The 20,696-nt window shown below is 33.1% G+C and overlaps 3 protein-coding genes and 1 long non-coding RNA gene across 5 annotated transcripts; 1 reads left to right on the forward strand and 3 right to left on the reverse strand.

Annotated features, from left to right (window-relative positions):
* Window positions 1-1,508: 1,508 nt before the first annotated feature.
* On the reverse strand, window positions 1,509-2,257 carry LOC125221526. Its single transcript, XR_007176376.1, has 3 exons — window positions 2,127-2,257; window positions 1,813-1,862; window positions 1,509-1,559 (listed from the first exon to the last, which is right to left on the reverse strand). It is a non-coding gene; the product is annotated as an uncharacterized LOC125221526 (long non-coding RNA).
* Window positions 2,258-5,091: 2,834 nt separating this feature from the next.
* On the forward strand, window positions 5,092-9,438 carry LOC125218019 (QWRF motif-containing protein 2-like). The gene is made up of 6 exons (XM_048119611.1): window positions 5,092-6,535; window positions 7,826-7,945; window positions 8,115-8,231; window positions 8,334-8,423; window positions 8,949-9,059; window positions 9,173-9,438. The coding sequence occupies exons 1-6, from the start codon at window positions 5,252-5,254 to the stop codon at window positions 9,245-9,247; spliced, it is 1,797 nt and encodes a 598-aa protein (XP_047975568.1). The 5' UTR covers window positions 5,092-5,251; the 3' UTR covers window positions 9,248-9,438.
* A 2,662-nt stretch (window positions 9,439-12,100) lies between these two features.
* Window positions 12,101-12,993, reverse strand: LOC125218544 (zinc finger protein ZAT10-like). The gene has a single exon (XM_048120230.1). It carries the CDS (start codon window positions 12,920-12,922, stop codon window positions 12,284-12,286), a length of 639 nt encoding a protein of 212 aa, XP_047976187.1. The 5' UTR covers window positions 12,923-12,993; the 3' UTR covers window positions 12,101-12,283.
* Window positions 12,994-17,576: 4,583 nt separating this feature from the next.
* On the reverse strand, window positions 17,577-18,819 carry LOC125218194 (transcription factor bHLH139-like). 2 transcript variants are annotated; one of them, XM_048119819.1, is made up of 4 exons: window positions 18,401-18,819; window positions 18,104-18,313; window positions 17,896-18,027; window positions 17,577-17,805 (listed from the first exon to the last, which is right to left on the reverse strand). In XM_048119819.1, the coding sequence occupies exons 1-4, from the start codon at window positions 18,809-18,811 to the stop codon at window positions 17,707-17,709; spliced, it is 852 nt and encodes a 283-aa protein (XP_047975776.1). In that variant the 5' UTR covers window positions 18,812-18,819; the 3' UTR covers window positions 17,577-17,706. The 2 variants fall into 2 exon arrangements, with proteins under 2 accessions (XP_047975776.1, XP_047975775.1); XM_048119818.1 differs by having other exon boundaries at window positions 18,104-18,319.
* Window positions 18,820-20,696: the final 1,877 nt, after the last annotated feature.

Here is a 20,696-nt window from a genome sequence, read left to right on the forward strand (position 1 = left end):
TGTGGGTCCGTAACAAAGCAATGGGAAGAATAGGGATAGGCCATAGAAGCGCACACACTAAAAGAGGACTCACTCATTTTGCTTTTGAGACTTAGCTTGCAAATGATGGCTTTGTCACTCTTTGTGCATGTGGAATTTGCTCTTTTTGATTAAAAGTAAATACCTGATCTTAATCAATATCTCATATCTTTTCATGTTTTTTTCCCTTTGACAACTGAGCTTCTTCATTTTCTTTTTGTAAATAACAGGCTTTATTATGGCTTTACTTAATTGTGTAAAAACATGGATGGTGCATCCACTCTAATTGTGATTATTAATTTTAATAAATCATGGTGGCTATTTTCGAATTTGAATTTCATTTTAAACATGAGTGGATGCATCCACCATTTAAATTCTATATGTACATGCAAAAACAATATTCACCATGCATTTAAATTCGGAACTTTGTCTTTTGCCCAAAAAAAAAAGCATTAATTGAGGTTGAAATTTATTCAAAGACTAATTATATTCTAATTTCAACTTTTGATTGCAAAGTAATTAGCGCAGTAACCAGTCCTAATCAAGAACTTTTCCTACGATCAATATAATTATATTTCAAGACAGATAATATCTTTATCACTTGTTTCATTGATCGAGTATTGGAAATAAAAGGACTTAAAGAATTAAAGTTGAGGAGCAAGTTAAACTATAATTTTCTTGCAGCAGAATCCACAGAATCTATCGACGGTGGAGATGCGATAGCTTTATAGATCAATGGTGGCCGTTCCATGCCATGCTTGATATCATTAATATTCTATTAATTAAATTTCATTTTCATATTTTATTTTGCTAATATAATAAGTTTGTAGTATTCCCTCCGTCCCAAGATAAGTGACCTACTTCTTTTGGGCACGGGATTTAAGGAATGGTATTTAAATAAGTTAAAGTGGAGAGAGTAAAGTATGAGAGAGGGAAAAGTAGAGAAGAGAAGAGAGAATAAAGTTGGTGGAAAATAAAGTAAGAGAAATGACTTTTTGCTAAAAATAGAAATAAATCACTTATAGTGGGACACCCCAAAAAGGAATACAAGTCACTTATCTTGGGACGGAGGGAGTATGAATTATGGGAAAATATTTAGGTTTTGAAATAAGGATTCTCATAATATAGTTTAATTGAAGTCCGGTGGCATAGAGTCGTATTAATTTTACTAGTATCACGCATGTGCTATGCACAGATAAATATATTTTTAAAACATTAATTTTCAATTTTAAATTAATTAAATAAATTAATTTTATTCATATGAGAATAAAAAATCTATACAAATCAACATTGAAGCATAATAAACTTGAAACAAATCACATGATATAATGTTTAAATAATAAATCATTGAGTAGGAAGATAAAAATCTATCAATATAAAGAATTAAATGTACAATGGAAAATTACTCATCATTTTTAAAAATTCTTTGTACACTACATTAACTTTAAAATTAAAATCAATCTCATCATTATAAATTAAAACCTTCAATTCACAATTCGTCACTTTTCAACAGAATTCGTAGGTAATGTCGTCTGTCTTACCTAAAACAACAACAAAATAAAGAACAAAATCAGTCTACAATGCACAAAATCAATAATCAATATGTATTAAACGGATCATCCGTAGAGCAAAGCATAAGATGCATGAGACCCATGAAAGTACACAATCGAACAATTCACACCACATGATTTTGTGGAGGCTTCCCTAGCCATCCAAATCAAGAAGATAAAGCTTTAGTGACTACAAATTAACATCAATCAAAGTGACAAATAGAGAATAAAAGTATTTATTTACCTGGGAATGGGAGAGAGAGGTGAATATGTCTACTGGGTGAGTTTATTTACCTGGGAATGGGAGAGAAAGGTGAATATGTCTACTGGGTGAGAATATATATAGCATAAATGATTCCATGAACGTAACCAAAAAAACATCAATAAGAAGCAAATCCAAAACAAATACTGTTAATTTCACCAAAATCAAATATAAATTTAGTAAGAGTAGTTATTGTATACTACTCTAATTACCAAATTAGATAAAACTCAACAAGCAAATTTAGTGATTATTGGCTTTGATTTAATGAAACGCATCAATGCTTTTGATTAACTTACAGCAATCAGTCTTCGATTTTCACAAAATTTCCGGTTGGCTAGGTCGGCTTCGATTGACTTGCCAACTGCGAAACCATCCAATGCATCATGTCGCAAAAGTAGGGAGGAATTAATTAGGCACCGGAAGTAGGTGTTTCTATGGGATCATGCTAACCCCCCACTCACTCACCTATACATGAAACGTGGGAAACTAATCTCCACAAAACAAACTAAGTATGATTATATATTTATTAAAATTAATTTTTTAATTTTATATTAATTGCATTTACATCCCTCAGCATAAAATGATTATTCAAAATCTCCAAAAACTCCCTTTTTATATACTGTATAGATCTATAATTATTAAAATGATTTAATTTAAGTCCAAATAAGTCGTTATTTAAAAGGATTGGAATTGAAAAACTGGCACAAACACTATTTATTATATATTTGAGTAATGTATTAGGTAAAACTTGTTACAAAATCACATTATCATACCAGGTAATTATAGTTACCGAAACAATAAAATACACGTGTATCGGATTTTGAATTAATGGTACTCTATCCGTCAACGAAATGTTGTCCAAATATGACTTGACACGGGTTTTAAGAAATGAGAAGAAAAACGAATGAAAAAAATTAGGCAAATGTAGGTCCCACATTTATATACTGTTTTTATAATAACATTTCATAGACGGACCGAAATGACAAAATTGGACAAAATTTCACATACGGGGGAGTAATATATATATTACTACTAACTATTAAATGCAAGTTGTTTATCCATAACTTGACCTTATCCATATAGAGAAATTTTTAAAGAAAGAATTTTATTTTTTCAAATTTTCCTCTCTTTTTATTTTATTTATTTACCATATTTTAGATATAGATTGGTGAACTAATATCTGCCCATTAAAATAAGGTTTAGGTCTCAGTTTTCAATAGTTCTACCATTCAAAAGTTGCTTTCATGCTGGGTTTGGATGTTAATTATTTCTTAACAAAATCTTATGGCTTTGCATTTGTTTAAGTTTACCCATATTATCATAATTAGTAATTATAATAGAATTAATAACTTCGTACTTGCATAAAGCGTGTAGATTAATTAGAACTCAAAGTTGGTATCTTAAAAAGAAAAAAAGAATTTCTCTGAAATATGATGGTCATACTTTTTTTACTAGCAAAATTGATTTATCCAAGAAGTTGTTTGCCTTTATTTAAGGTTCTAGCTAATGACTAGTCTATAATTAGTTAAATAATGCAAATTGGGTCAAAATTTTAATCAGTACACCAGCAGTTTTTTTTTTTTTTTTTTTTTTTTTTTTTATCTTTTTGAAATCCTAATTATTCCATTATAGTAGTAATAAACTAATCCTTATTCTTGATTTTTTTTTCTTTCCTATAATCATATATGTATCCATTGAGGGGAAAAGGAATAAATAAAATAATAGAGTACTCATGTAGATCACTGAAGTTGCATACTTGCAGCCATGCTTTTATCTTTAATTAGTAGACATGCATTCTCAAAAATATTCTCATTTCTTCATAATTATGTTGTGTTTTATTTATTTATTCATCCCTAGTCCCTACAACTGGAGATAATTAAATCTAGCAAAAACATGTAGAGAGACAAATTTGATTATTTCACTTGAAAAAAAAAACAACTTTTGCTACCGAATTTATTATTAGAAATTGTGAATATTATTTTGGCTTTAGTTTTTTCGCTTTAGGGAACAAAAAAAATCGTATTTTAATAGAAAAACTATAAGTAGTAACTAAGTTAACATTGTAAACAATAGTAGAGTTATTCTAGCTATATTTTTGACCAGTTTATCTAAAAACTAAAATTTGAAACACAATCTTCAGAGAAAAAAATAAAATAAGAAAAGAACCCATAAATCTTAATAATCATTTCAAACGAACCCTCATAATCAAGCTGTCCTTATTTAGTTCAAATGTTATATTCGTCAATTAAAAATCCCATTCATATTTCCGAAATGAAGATATGTTGTGCTAATGTTGTTGAAACAAAGTTGTTAGAGCAACTTAATGAAACTAATAAATTACTCTTATTAGAATCTAATATAAGTCCAAGCATTAAGCTTCGAATAAGATACTTCCTTTTTGTTGTTGTTAGTTATTCCTTTTTATTGTTGTTAGTTATTGAACTTTGATTCTGCATGAAAAGTTCCGCAAATGAGGTAAAATTTAAATCTATTGGGATCGTTTATATGTAAGTACGTATTCAAATATTTTACACGAAAGATGCATTCCATTTGTTAAGAGTCACATTATATGCATTGGCGAACACATCATATTAGCGTGTCGTTTATTCATTTTTTTATATTGTCCGAAATTATCCCTAGCCCTTACTAAATTAACATAAATGCAAATCAATTGTGAAGAAGTAATGGGGAATATATTACTGCTAATTTTAAATGCATTAAATATAATATTGATATGATTTTTTATATTATTTTTAAAATCAGATTTAGTAGAGTAATATTTTTTCTTTGTCAGCCCCCCGATTATACATTTTTTGATAAAAAATTTATTTAAATTCACTTTCCTTATATTGGCTTTTAACTTTTTATGATTTGGAAAATTCAAATTGTGTGTTCCTTATAATAAATGATTTGCCAATTATCGGTGAGTGTTATAAATTTAAAATTTTGAAGCTTTATACGTTTGTAGTTAGCAACTTTAAATTTGCTATTCATTTATTACCAAAATAATTTCTATTGGCCCCTATTGCATAAGTGAATGCATATTACTAAACTTAGATTAATCGACCCCATTCATTTGTGAATCTAATTATTTAAATATTTAATCTCTGTCTCACACACACTCACACAGTACACGACAGTTATGCTCCAAAACCTCGATCGCGCATTAATTATAGCAAATATTAATATTGATAAAAATATAATGTGGAAATATATATATTCGCGGCGCTATAGCAACGGTCATATGATCTCCATCTCTCTCTAACCACTCATCAAACCCACTTCGCGTCTTCTCTCTCTAAAACTCCTAATTCCCCAAAATCATATCGGAGACGCAGGGTTTCGACGATTAATCGATTTTGTAGTGAAATTAGGGTTCGGAGCAGTGCGGTAATTGAGCTGAATCAGCTGACGATGTGAAATGGTAACCGCCGCTGCATCCACTCCGAAGCAGCGGCCGTCGCAGAATCCGAAACGGCCGCCGTTGCTGCCGTCCGACTCCGACAATGCGCCCCCGCGCCGCCCCAGGGCACGCGAAGTCACCTCGCGCTACTTGTCTCTCTCGACGTCCTCCTCCTCCTCCTCCTCCAATTCCTCGGTGTCGTCCTCCGTCGCTTCCGGATCGCCAATTCCGCCGAGGAGGTCCATATCTCCGATGCTCGGAGGCAGAGGCGCCGCAATGGCCACTCCGAGGACTCAACCGCGGGCGGTTTCTGAGGAGAGACGGCGGCCGTTGGCAGCGGCGGCGACGCCGACCTTTGCGGAGAAAATGCTGGTGAAGTCGGTGCGGAGATTATCGGTGTCGTTTCAGGGGCAATCGTATTCATTGCCGGTGTGTAAGGAGAAGCCGCCTCCGAGGAAGGGAACGCCGGAGAGGCGGAAATCAGGGGTCTCTCCTGTGAGAGATCGAACGGCAAAGGATAGAGACACCCCGAGGCCGATTGAACAGCAGCGACATCTGTGGCCTGGGAGATTACGCAGCGAGAATCCGAATCGAAGCTTGGATTACGGTACCGACAGAGCGAAATGGAACCGATCCAACCCTGCTATTTCGGGATTGAGAAAATCTGTGAATACGCTTGAGAATAGAGAAATTGAGGATCCAGCAGTTATCGACGAAGGTCGATCGGGATTAGGAGGTTCGTTGAATTCCGATGTTGAGAGCGTCTCTTCCGAGGGCACCGATGCAACTCGGCCGCGTGGGAGGATTTTACCGGCAAGAAGTTGGCAAGAGGCTAGCCACCGAGTTCAGAAAGTAGTAGATCCTGTCTCACCCTTATCAAACAGTGCCTCTAGCAGAATGACGGGCTCAGCCAAATTAATCGTGGCAAAGAAGGTTCAAAATGAAAGCCCTGTGTCATCACCGCGGGACGTCTATGCTAATAGGGGCCATTCGCCACTTCGAGGTGTTAGCAGAGCAGCTTCACCAAGTAGGGCCATGACTTCGGGGAGTGGTGCTCTCTTGAGGAGCATGGCTAGTCCAATAAGGGCTAGAAATGGCACAGGGAGTGTGATGAACGACAATAACATGGTCAGTACACCGTCTTTGATTAGCTTTCCCATTGAATTGAGGAGAGGAAAGTTCGGAGAAAGTCGAATAGCTGATGCGCATGACTTGAGGATGCTTTATAACCGGCAGTTGCAGTGGCGATTAACAAATGCAAAGGTAGAGAATACCCTTTTGGTGCAAAAACATGCAGCCGAGGTACTAACTTGCTCCCAACACTCTTAATGCTATAAAAATAAGTAGAAGTTCAACCATGTTACATTTCATTTTCAATTGTCATGAGAATATTAGTGCATGGTTTGCGTTATATGCTGCAAATGATCCTCATAATTAAGAATTAAATATTGTGAAAGTAAGCATAATTTGCTAGGTAATTAAAGGAACTCGATATTACAGAGTGACAAATTAGATGCTATTGAAGTTGACCTTTGTTCTGGCCTTATTAGGCCTTAACTTGAGCAGGACAAAACTTAGTCTTTGATATTTGAAGGTAGGTTTTAGTTCTCTACTATTAAAGTAAGTGCATCAAACTATTAGAAGTTAATTTATTACTAGTAGATAACTATTTTCAGAAATGTGTTGCTCTATAACATAGTTGACAGTTACAGATGATTTATGTTCAGCACACTGTTTCTTGTTTAAATTTGGTAATTGTCAGAAAGTTATGGCAACACCAACAACTTGTCTATTATTTATATTCACTTCGGGTCCTTGAGTTCCATAAGTCGGTGATCTCTATATGAAATTTTCTAAGCCTACGCGGGTATATTTATTAATTCATAGTAGTTTCCAGTAGGGAAGGGTAACAAAATTTTTACTTTGATTAGTTTTCATTGTGCACGTATGATGGGAAAAGAGAGTGTTTTAAACGTATCTGTATGATGGCTTTGATAGAGAACTAATGCAAATAGGGAGACTCTTGTGGGAAACTAGATACAATTTGAGTTCAGTTAGTAGAGCATTTAATCGGCTGATAAACGTATCTGTATTGAACAACATTTATGAGAGTTAGAGGGATTACTAAATGTGGTTGTTTCTAAGAGTAATTAACATGAATTATTTTGTCTCAAGTCTGAAATATTTTGAAGTATTTTCACCCTGCTGATGTATCTGTCATGTCGGTTGAAATGAAAAATTAAAATCTTTTGGCATATTAATTTCACTTTCTTTGCTGGCGCCAAACCCAAAAAAAATTAATCTGTTTTCAAGTTGTTTAGAGTTTCATTTAGAATCAATTAGGATTTGTTGGGCTTGGAATTGTGCATTATTTAGTTTTTTACACTTCATAAGTTAGCTATATTACTTCTTACGGCTTGATGACAGTGTCTTAACTAGACCAGTTTTTCTCTTATCATTGATTTATGTCCCAACATCGAAATCTTATTCGACTAACCGTCCGATACTTTAATTGGTTCTTATTTGCATTTCTTTAGTGGGCATTTGAGGGAAACTATTTTCATATCTTTCTGTTCCTTTTCACATCATCAGAGAAACCTCTACAATGCTTGGGTGAACACTTCGAAATTGCAGCACTCTGTTATGTCCAAGAGGATTGAACTACAAACGTTGAGAATGTATTTGAAGCTTTATTCAATGTTAAAGGAACAAGTAAGACTTTTCCCCGCTCCTTCCTCTAACTAACCTCTAATACCGTTGGATTTGATTTCAGTATATATACATATGTCTGTAGATTCTTTACTTTTTCTGGAATCTTAATTGAACTTGGTTACAAATTGTAATACTTGCCAAAGTGTTTAAAATGCTTCATTGGACACAGCTGCCACATTTGGAGAGATTGAATCTGCTAGATAGAGATTACTGGAATTCAGTTTCTGGTGCTATAAAAGCGTTAGAAGCTAGCACTGTCCGTCTTCCTATTGTTGATGGTGCCAGGGTATGATAGCTTTTCTCCTGACAAATGCATCATTCATTTCTTCCGATTTGGATAGCTTAACACGTAACTAAGGACATTTTCGTTCTTATTCAACATTTTCAGGCTGATGTTCATGAAGTTCAAGAAGCAATATATTCAGCTGTTGACGTTATGCAAGCAATGGAATCTTCAATTTACTCTTTACAGTTGAAGGTATTGAATCTCAACCGAAGTTTATATATATCTCCATTTGGGGTAATTGAGGTAGTATAATACCAATACCTACTCGTCGGATTTTGACAAGTCAATATAAAACATGGTAGTTACTGAATCTGCTACTTTGCTTTATGACTCCATCTACTATGTCTGCTATAAGGTGTGTGTAATTACTCATTCCCAAGTGAGTAATAACTGATGCTATAATGACTATTGGTGCTTTGGCGTAATCTGCAACTAACTAAATAATTCACTTCTTCATTTAGTTCATAACATCACATGCTTTTAATGTTTTGATTTAATGATTCTACCACTTGAACCAAACCATGCTTCACATTACTTTCCTTTCTGGTTGCCATTACTCTTTGCAATATAGAGTTGTAAAAAATAAAGAAACATTTGAAGATCAATTGAAATTGAAAAATCTTAAGAGTGACTGAACTTCAAGAAAAACTGCTTAATTTGGTCTACTGTCTAAACGTCTCCTTCTGGAATTGGGTTTTAATTCCTATGCCTCAATAGGTGGAGCGGATGAACTCACTGGCAACAGACATTTCCAAGTTAAGTGCAAGAGAGCATGGTTTGCTAGAGCAATGCAAAGAATTGTTCTCAACAATATTCGTACCCTTACAGGTTAGAATACACGTTCCTTCCTTGTTAACATCGCCGGTTCATCTGTAAACCATTCTACTCAACCAGAACTAGTTCTCTAGTATCCCTCTCCCTAACATAAGGTGTGATGGCAGGTGATAAATTGGAGCTTAAAAGTCCAAGTAATGCAGGTTCAATGTTCACAAGAAAGCTTCTCAAATAAAACCTAACATGCTGATCCTGACTTACAGCTAACATGGTAGGTCAAATAGTATCTTAGATAGCGGTTTTTTATGCTCGATCGAAGGTCAGTTGAAGCATCTCCGATCCTAATTTGGGGTTGTCGACTAGGTTGATTGTACACACTTAATCATCTTCATTTTCCATCAAATATATATGTGAATATGCATTGTTCTCTAAATGGTCCTACATTTTCTTACCAAACAACGCTAATCAGCTTTAGTAACACAGAATTAAACATATCCTACAAATTTTCTTGGTTCAGTTTATCTCTTTTAGATTTTTATGTAATTGTATATTTATTGCAATAGAGATCAGATTAACTTTCAACTTCTTTGCCCACCACCCCACGCACAATGTTTTTTCTCATTTGTAAGTCGTTCACTTTATAATATAGTGCACTCCCTAGGGAGCGTAGGGAGTGATCAATTGCTAACTCATTATTTAATTGCTAACTACAACTAATTTAAGATCATAGGATTTTAGAAAACGTGTGGTCTATAATTTGCCACGTGTAATTTTCGTTTTTATTAATAAAATAAAAAAAGATAAAAAAAAACTCCAAATTGGGGTTTTTGATGAAAATGTCAATATAGTGTTTCAAAAATATCAACACAAGGCTTTGAGAATATCAGCACAATGCTTTCAGATTATTAAGCTTATATTGACATTTTACATGTATTATATTGACATATTTTATATAGTATGTTGACGTTTCTGCTGTACGAAAAAATTTCGAATTTTTTTTCAAATTTTGACGTCGAACATATGCATGTAGGATATCATTGGAATCCTTATGAAATTATCTTTAATTTGATATATATGCTATATGAACTTAAAGTTTTGAGGGTTTTTTTAAAAGTTAGTTATAACTAAACATGTAGTTAATTGACATTAATACCCCTATTGATATTTTTGGAATTAATCCTATAGCCTTATTGACGTTTTTCGTTGATCGTATTGACATTTAGGGATTGATGATCTAAGCCCTTAATTTGAATATCTAATGGCTATTATTTAGTTGTAGTTAGCAATTAAGTTATAAGTTAGCAATATAACACTCCCCGTGCTCCCTATATTAAAAAACTAGTAGTAAAATATACTAATATTTTAAAATTTCAAATATTTTATTAATTGGAGTATTTATTATGATAAGTTCTATTTTAAACATAAATTTAATAATTCATTTATGAATGCAACACGACATAAAAGAGTTTGACACTAAATCTCTTATGATAAATTTGTGTTTCCATTTGGTTGGCCTACATTAGCTTTCACTTTTAACGTGTGTTTATGCATAATATTGTATATAGCCATTTGGACCACAAAAGGCAACATTAAATATATATATTTGCTACGTGGTGGGTGGTGCCGACTAAGTAAATGCTATAGTAGCAAACCATTATGATTTTGGTATCTTAATAGACTTGAATCCCACTCCTCTCCCACTCCTCTCTTCATTTGTTTACTTACTAAATTAAGTACAAATTAATGATAGTTTTATATGATATCAAATCCTACGAAATAAGATTAGGGCAGGTAATTCGGTCGGTTCGGTTAGAACCGAACCGACAACCCGGTTAACCGAGCACAAAAGTAACCGAGATTGAAGCACCGAAACCGAAACCGAATTGGCCTCGGTTCGGTTCGGTTCCTAACCGAATAGGGTCGGTTCGGTTCCGGTTAACCGAACCGGAACCGAATTATTAAAAAAATATATATATGCAGTTCATAGGTATCAATCTGCATACGAAAAATTCTCATCCTAGCCACCACCATTTGCGCTGCATTGAGTTTTTGGTATTTAAATTTGTAGAAAAAATTATGTAGGTGCTTTGTATTAGAAATTTAAAAAATAAAAACAACCTATTTAGAATATACTTAATAAAAATAAATATTAAATGTGTAATTCGGTTCTAATCGGTTCCAATCGGTTCTAACCGATTGGAACCGAACCGAACCGATAACCGAAAGACACCTTTCTTTTGGAACCGAACCGAACCGATAACCGAATTTTTCGGTTATCGGTTAACCGAGAAATGTGATAAATGGTTCGGTCATCGGTTAACCGACTAACCGATGACCGAACTACCTGCCCTAAATAAGATCAAATGCCGTTAATACAAAAGTTAACATGAACCATATCACCTAGATATACTTTCACATGATTGAAACTATTTTTTCTGATAGACTTTTATGAGTTTCACTGACAACAACGTAGCAAGAAACTACGATTTCCTTTATTTAATTTAATTGTCCCAATTTTGCCAAATTCAAGTAACGCCTTTTGTTACTTATAACTTATTATAACCAGTAAATGCATTATTAATTTGACCTCATGAGTATACTTTGTAATAGAAACTAATCAATTCATGGAGAGGCTTTTACACATGTAATATAAAATTAACAACGAGAAGAAGCTTCTTTACCAACTGGCTTGAAAAATATGTTTGAAATGCTTTGTAAAAGTTAACATGAATATCTCTCTCTCTCTCACAACATCCAAATATTGATATTGAGAATTTGAAACGTGGCTAGTCTAGTGTATAAAACGTGAAGAACGTGAAAAGTAATGAGAAATGATAGCCACAGGTCATATTAAATTATTAATCACCTTTAAACTAAGTTCCCTATCTACAGGTTATACAAGTTCTGTACAATAATTTTTGCTTATGCCAATTGATTATGTTAAAATAATTTATATTCAAAAGAAAAGTAAAATGAATTAATTTTCGGATAATATCGATTGGACCACTATTTGAAGTCTAATTTATCCAAGATTAGTCTCTTATTGACAATGTCAATTTTGTAACTCAACTTGAAAACTTTAAACATTATCATCATTTAATCAAAACAATTTATTGTATTGCAATAAATCAAAGAATCAATAAATAATCAGCAATGATTCCCCACTTCCATTTACAAACAATTTCCACCACCAAACAAAATTATAAAAAAAAAATAAAAAATAAAAAATAAAAAAAAATCAACCTTTCCTAATAATTTCACTATTCTATAAAGATTCTTCAGACCAATTCCAACTTCGCCGGCGACAGCCGCGCCTTCTTCGCCGGGTGCGGGCTTTCGACTTCGTCCTCGCCTCCGAATCTCTGCCAGAATTCCGGGAACGGCGGCAAATTCAGGTCGAAATCGCGGTGGGTGACGGTGGACCCCACTCCCTCCGACGAGCTGACCACGCTGCTTCCGCCCTCGTAGTGGCAGCGCTTGTGGCCGCCCAAGGCCTGGCCGCTGGGGAAGCACTTGTGGCAGATGGAGCACTCGTGGACTCTCCCGCCGCCGCTGCCGGAGGTCGACGTGACGGCGGAGGCGGAGGTGGTGGAGTGCTCGTCTGCGCCGGCGCCGGAGCTGAGCTTGTTGCGGTGGCTGGCTTTGTGGCCGCCCAAGGCTTGGTAGGACCCAAACGCCTTGCTACAGACCGAGCACTTGTAGACCAGCGCCGCCGGCGGAGGGAGTGGCGCCGCCGTGGATGAGCGGGCAAGCATGATGAGGCAGAGAGCGAGGTATTCCTCCTCCGTGGGGTGATCGTGGCGGTCGGAGCTGCGGGAGCGCTTCGACCGCTTGCCCTTGGACCACGGCTCGAGGGAGGCGGCGGTGAACGACGGCGGCGCCGGAGTGGTGGGAGAGTTGAGAGCTTCGAGGGCCATTTTTTGTGTTGTTTTTTTTCTTTTTGCTAAGGGAAGAAAGTTTGTATTGTTTTTGTTGTTGAATATGAAAAATTGAGTGTGGTGTTGAGTTTTTTATATATGGGTGTTTGGTGAATGAGTGGAAGTTGCGTGACAAGCGGTGGGAAAGTGAGATGGTTACCAATTTTACTAGGAAATTAATAAACATATATGTTTATATGAACACGTTGTGATTCCGCAAGTTGACTATTCATTTCTCTATGGATACTTCTATGGTAAATTACAAATTTCACTATAGTATATGGTATTTATAAACTTATTATGCGTTTATATATTGTGAATGTAAGTATATAATAGTCAAAATCAAAACAGAAATTGTAATATACTATAAGATTATGTAATCAGTTGATATTAATTGAATATTACAATCTCATTTGTTAAAGCGTAATATATGAGCAATAAAATATTAATAAGGTTCAATTACGTAAAAATAAGACCAACCCAATCTTATTGATCAAACTTGCAAAATAGAGATTCAAAAACACACATGTGAAAGACATTACATATTGTACACCGATATAGTAAAATCATAATGAAGTTCAATCTAAAAATCAATTGCTCCTAAGATGGGTGATTCATTACAAAGTGAATTTTTTTACTTTATATTGTTATCGTAATACAACTAATATATGAATATGTTTGTATAATTATTTTAAAAAATTCTCTATATTTATTCGAATTGTGGATCCGCAAATATGAGGTAGTGGAGTGAGGTAGTTGATAAGGATGAGGAAATAGTGTGTGTGGTGTGTGAGAGAGAGTGTATTAGTGGATAGACGGTGTACAATTTGGGCAACTTAGTTATGACTGAAGACTGAGTGTGAACTCTAAGGTTGAGTTGGACCAAGTCAAAACACACACGCGGTCTTACTTCTTCGCCTCCTTAATTTTACAATTCTATAGTTTTAAATAATTAATTTCAATGTATTAGTAAAATTGTTGGATCTTTTTTAATATATCCAACTTGTGAATGTGATCTATTTAACTCATAGATATACAATGTATCTAACTTTTTGCTGAGAAAGAAGAGTACAATTCATCTACTTTGAGTGAACGTTTCGTAAATAAATGTGTTTCTTACGATTTTGGCATCTTGGAAAAGATATATTTGTATGAAAAGGGAAGGGGGGATGCATCATTTTTATATTACTGATACACGTGTGAATAATATACTATAGTAGATCCAATAGTAGAAATTTAGTGTACACTATTTACATGATCAAGCATATAATATTGAATTTTGTAAATAACTAAACTTTCTTCTATTGATGATTTTGTGATCATCTAAACAAGAAACCATTATTCATTACCTTTTCTAAGAAAAATAGTACTCCTGCTACTTGTACTCGTTTGATAAAAAAGATAGGATATGAGAAGATATGTAAAACAAGATAAGAAATACGGGTTTCATGTCAAGATATGCAAAGATATGATTTTTTTCCGTTGTTGTTTGATATAAAAGAAATTATCTAAATTTGTATTGTATATTAAATAACATGACTTAACTTGACAAAGTGATGGGATACATAAACAAGGTTAATGTTATAATTTTGATAAGATTAGATAGGGTCGTGGTCTTATAATGGGCTTTGAGTTAAGCTTAACTATGATATCAAGCAATTAGAAATATTCATATATAATTCTCTTGGTAATTGTGCATAAATGTGTATTAATGGGTAAAGTTTTGATCGCTTGGGAATTATAAAGAATTGACTTTTCGACCCAAATTCGGCCTAATTTTTGCTTGTAGAAATAAAAGTCAGTAATTACTAGTATTAATTTTCTGGTAAAAATTAGGGATAAGAAATTAAAGATGCTGACTTCTAGATTAGTCATAACTTATCAACTTGTGACAGGTCTTCATTTCCGTGGTCAATGGAGTCTGGAGAGCTAACTCTTTTATTTTATGGTTCACCTAAAATACTATATTTTGTTTGTATAGTACTACTACTATTTGCTTATTGCTGTGATATCTTATGTCATTTTTAGGAAATTGCTACGTTTCTTTGCAATTTGGTGACAACTACTACGGTGAATCATGCACTAATAAATACTGTAATTAAAAGAGTGATGTTAGTTTCGACCTCTAAAACTATAAATAAAAAATTTGAAAATATATATTTACCTTTTTAAAATTTTATACTATTGGTGTAAAATTAGTAGTACTCTACTAATTTAGTTTTTGCCTCTAAATAATTTTTGTAAGAAGAATCAGACAATAAATTATACTTATCTCTATGCTAAAAATAGTTGAAATTAATTTTATTATTAAGTTATTGTTATTACCTTTATAAATATTTTTCTGGTTATGTCCAATTGTTCTTTACTTCTTTTCTATATAAAATAACATACTAGTACAGCATAATCTTCGAGATAAGGGGAGCAAAAAATGATTAAATTCGAAGTTAGTTTGGGCTTTTGCAAATTCTTAGCCCAAAGGATCTAAAAGAAAAAGAAAAACCCAAACAGCCCATCTTAAATATAAGCTAAATAGATATCAAATTTAGGTAGATACGAATGAGATCCGTATCAATAGTATTAGATTTTTCTCAAATTTAATTTCATATCTCAAATTTGATAAAATTTTACCATCTATTTAGATATACGTTATCGAATTAAATACACCACAAATTATAAAATCGTGCTCTTGTTATGAATAAAGTTCTGCCTATAGTTGTTATAAAGAGCCACAATTTGTGTGCGGGCAGTTCGCACCTTGTTGATGGCCGAACTCATTAAGCATCAATTAATATTGACAGTTGGAGTGATTAATATTCTATTATGCATGATTATAATTATATTTAAGACTTCATTATGGATTAATTGTAGTAAATTATTTATTCTCACTTTCTGATCAGCTATAGTTATTAGTAGGGATGTCAATCGGGCTAGCCCACCGGGTTTCGGGCCAACACTATTCGGGTTGTGGGTTAATCGGATGCGGGCTAATCAGGCTGTGATTTGTTCGGGTTATAAAAGTTCAACCCTAACCCTAAAAGCTCGGGTTTCGGGCTAGCCCAGCGGGCTAATCGGATTGCTACCGATAAAATTAACATGCATTCAATCCAATAAATAATAGTAAAAATTAGTTATATTTATAAAATGTAATATATTTAATTATGATAAATTTGAGATATTATGCTTAAACTCAAACATAAACATGATTAAATATTAATATTACAGATTTATACAAAATAAAACATAAACATAAAAAAAATTTAAAGCATATTTTAGAAATTTAAATATTATTTTATAGTGAATTTGAAGTTTCTAATGTATATATCTATTATTATGTTAATAAAAATTTAATATATAATTTATATATTTAATATATATAATTGAAAGTTATGTTTTTAGTAATCTATATTATAAAATAACCAATGAAATGTCGAATTAGAGTCAAACAAATAGAACGATAGAAATTTTATCGGATTTTCGGGCCAGTCCATCGGGTTTTTGGGTCTGGCCCTAATGAGCTGCGGGCTAATCGGGCTCTAATTTTATCGGGCTAGAAATTTTCAGCTCTAACCCTGTAAATTTGACGGGCTATTCGTGTCGGCTCACGGGTTGCGGGCTACATTAACATCCCTAGTTATTAGTATTATATTATGCATGATTGTTAATCTTTAAGAATTTGTTGGCATCTAATTAAAATTTATTAATTAGTACTCCCTTTCCCCTGTACCTAAAAATTGTCACTTATTTCCACTTTTGTCTGCCCCAAAAAATTTGCCATTTTTCATTTTTACTCTCTCCGTTTCTTCATAGTTGAGCCATTTTTCTATTTCAGAAAATTCCCTCATAGTTGAGTAATTTCCATATATAGTGACTTCTTTCTCTTTCTTATTTTGTTCACTTTCTACTTTATTCTCTCTATTTTTTTCTTTCTCTTACTTTTTTATCTATTTATTTAACACACTCAATATCCTTTTCTTAAACTCGTTGGCGAAAAGTTTCGCCTCAACTATGAGGGAACAGAGGGAGTACCATTTTTGGCAGTGGGCCACACATGCATTCCACTAACTCAATCTCACTCACATTTTATTATAAAATATATAAAAGTAGGACTCATATGTCACTAACTTTTCAACCCACTCTCTATTAGTACATTTCTTAAAACTCGTGTTGGGTCAAATGGTGACCAATTATATGGGAGAAAGGGAGTATATAATTATGTGTATGATTTCATAGTTTGACAGATAGATATATGACTTGAGTTTGCCTCTTGTTGTTCAGAATTTTAATCTTAATCAGATCGTGATATTTTATTTGTAACTTCTTTTCTTTTGTAAAATACAATCTAGTTAGCATATCAAACATATATCATCTTGAACAATTAATTTGATATGATTAATCATTTTCTATTGTAAAATACAATCTAGTTAGCATATCAAACATATATCATCTTGAACAATTAATTTGATATGATTAATCGTTTGTGGTTGTGTTGATTCGATCTCTTAATCTATTGGTAGGAGGGAAATGTCATACTAATGAAACTTGTGGATCAAATTATATCAGCATAAGTTATACTATCAAAATGCTCAACATAAATTATACCAAAATGCCGATCAAATTACATAATCAAAGAGGATAGCTATACACTTGAATCATTACCAATGAATTTGGATACTTATTATTGGACCTTCCTCCAAATTGGTATCCCAAAAAATTAAATTTTTTCATGTACTTTTTAAGAGAATATAGCCTCATTTGGTTTAAATTCAGCAATATAACTCTCGATTCTATTGCCTCAGATTTGAACAAAGCTTTTCATAGATTCCCATGTCCATTCCATTGTAAGCAAGTGGAGCATACATCCACATATTATCAGAGCTCAGCAACTGAAAAAAAAACCACACAAAAATTAATAAATAAATAAAACATGTAAAGAAATCAAATTGTATAATGTAAAAATTGCATAAAATTTATACCTTAATTTGAAGCTGCAAAAATTTGACATATTGCACAGCTTCTTCCAACATTGTGCTAATGTCAACCTTTGTTCCGTTGGGAACAAGATTCTGCAAGATCTTCAATCTCTCATTGATTCTCTCTCTTCTTCTCTGAAAAAAACAAACATAAAACATTAATTTAAAACCCTTAATTATCTCCATTAGATTGAGATTATAATATAGTTACCCTTGCATAGAGGCTTTGTGGATCAGTTGCAGATCCTCTACTAGCTCTGCCTTTCGCTTTCGTGTTCGAGTTCTTGATTTCTTCATTGACAAGTTCTTGAGAAGCATTTGACTCATCTTCAGAGGTGTAGCCATTCATTTCTTCTTCATTATTCTTTTCTTGAACCATTTTCTTCCCTTTTTTTGGCTGCACTTTTTTATTTCTCTGTGCCTGCACCTTATTTAATAAGTCTCTCAATCAATCAACAATTTTGAAGAAAATTCAGACAAAGTGTGACTGTAACAATTCTACACTCACATTTCTTGGTTTTTTCTTAGGATTTTGTGGCGGGAAATCCTCGGACTTCCTCTTCAAATCGGCCGTTTCCAAAGGCGAACGTTGACACTCTTCCACGAAACCGGCATTGTTGTGTAAATTCATGATCATGGATTCGAATGAGTTAGTAATAGTATCTTGATGATCATAAGCAGCATTGAGAGGAGGCTGATGATGCATGTTGAGGAAAAGGGCTTCGTCGAATTCGGTAGTGTTGCTGCTTTCTTGAGAGATTGAGCAGAAGTTGGCTTGATCGGAGGGGATAAATGAGGGCGATGGAGTCTCACCGCCGCCGCCGTATTGGTGAAAGAGATCCAGATTTTCGCCGCCGCTCGAAAAGATTTGGCTCAGAGATTCCCATTCTTCATCCAGGAAAGATCCTGCAATTTCCATCTTTTCTTAACAAGAAATGTTTTGGTATTTGTTTTTGTTTTGTTTGAAATGTGATATTGGTTTGATGTTGGAAATGTGGATGAATTGGTTTGATATTTATATAGGAGATAAAGGGGGGGAAGAATAGTAGTAGAAGTGATTGACTTCATTTTTTTTTATTGCATTATTTTTGGTTACCAAATTAATGTATCCCAACATGCAACTTCTCTTTCTCCCTCTCTATGATATAAGTTTATGTTAACTATCTCACCTAATTAATCATTTGATCACACGACTAACTATAACCTAATTAATGATATTAATGTTTATGAATTTATTGATTATTATTTATTAAGTAGTGTGATGTCATTTAGGACTAATGAGTAAATGACAGAATTTATTAAGGATATGATTTGAATCGTCTTCTTATCGAATGTACTGTGGATGTTTACTCAATCGATTTAGATTTATAAAGGATATGATTTCTAATGTTACATCTGGTTCATTTTTTTTTTCAATTGTCATCAGAAACTCATATGTTCAACTTTTCTCATCAACATAAAGTATATCACTTGTAGTTAATTAATTAATTGAAAGTTGAAACTATATATTTGTTGAATACCCCTATTTTACTTTTGAAATGCATTCATAGATCCCTTCATTGGAATCAACTAGGATACAAATTGTTTATATAATCTTAATTAAAATGTGTGGCGTTGCATATATAACATGATGATTGTGTACATGAATAAGATTGTTAAAAGCTAATTCATCGTGAAAAATATAAATTAATGCTCTAGTATATTATTTAAATTCATATTTCATGTGCTCACGCTCCATCTAAGATTATATGTGATCACATTGACATGAACACAATACTACAAGTTTAAATATATGTAATCACAATGAAACATGTACACAATACAAGTTTAATTAAATCAAGATGGATTAGAATCATATCCCATAATTGATGGGATGATCCATCCATCTTCTTCCTGATTTAAGTATTGTTTTCTTATATGTTACTTTTTATCTGTCGACGAAATAATGTCTCAATTTGCTGGGGCATTTACAATTTAAAATCACGCTCCACTAAATTTTTACATTCACATTCTACTATAAAATTAAGTATATAAAATTAGAACTTATATTCCACTAACTTTTTCCATCACTTTCCTTCACAATTCTTAAAACACATGCGAATCAAAGTAAGACTATAAATCATGGACGGATGAAGTATAAAATATTCAAATAGAAAAATATGAATAGTGTAATATCAATACACCAGTAGTTCGGTATATAAGTCGTGTAAAAAAACGAAATCAACGTATCAATAGAATAAAATAACATATCACATAGAAACAAGAAAAAAAACAATCAAATGAACAACAAACATCTTATCGATATTTATCAACCTCATCCACTAAATATGAGTTATTTAACAACAGTTTCAAACAAACAAACAAAAAAAACTTCAGACAACTACAATTACATGAAAGTATTTTATAATTTAGAAATCGACAAAAGAAAATACTACATCCAAAACAACTACACAAAAATAAGAAAAAACACAATAAAATGAACAATAAATTCAAGCCAAAGAGAAGATCCATATAACAACGATCACAAAAAATACTCCATAAATTAGAGATTGGAAGAGCGTGGGAAATAGTATAATAAATAAAAAGAATTTAAATAAGTGGGCTTTTTTGGTGATGATCGATCGTGGCGATGAGTATGAAATATTTGTGTAGCAACACAATAACTATCCGACATGATTCCCGCGAACATCGCTCTTTGCCTTAAACCTAACCTTTGACCACCCTAGCTACTTCATCATAATATTACTCTCTATTTATCAAATTAACGGTTTTTAGAGTTGTCCAATTAGCTTTCATGGTCCAAA

This window comes from Salvia hispanica, chromosome 4 (genome assembly GCF_023119035.1).
Source record: "Salvia hispanica cultivar TCC Black 2014 chromosome 4, UniMelb_Shisp_WGS_1.0, whole genome shotgun sequence".
NCBI lineage: Eukaryota > Viridiplantae > Streptophyta > Magnoliopsida > Lamiales > Lamiaceae > Salvia > Salvia hispanica.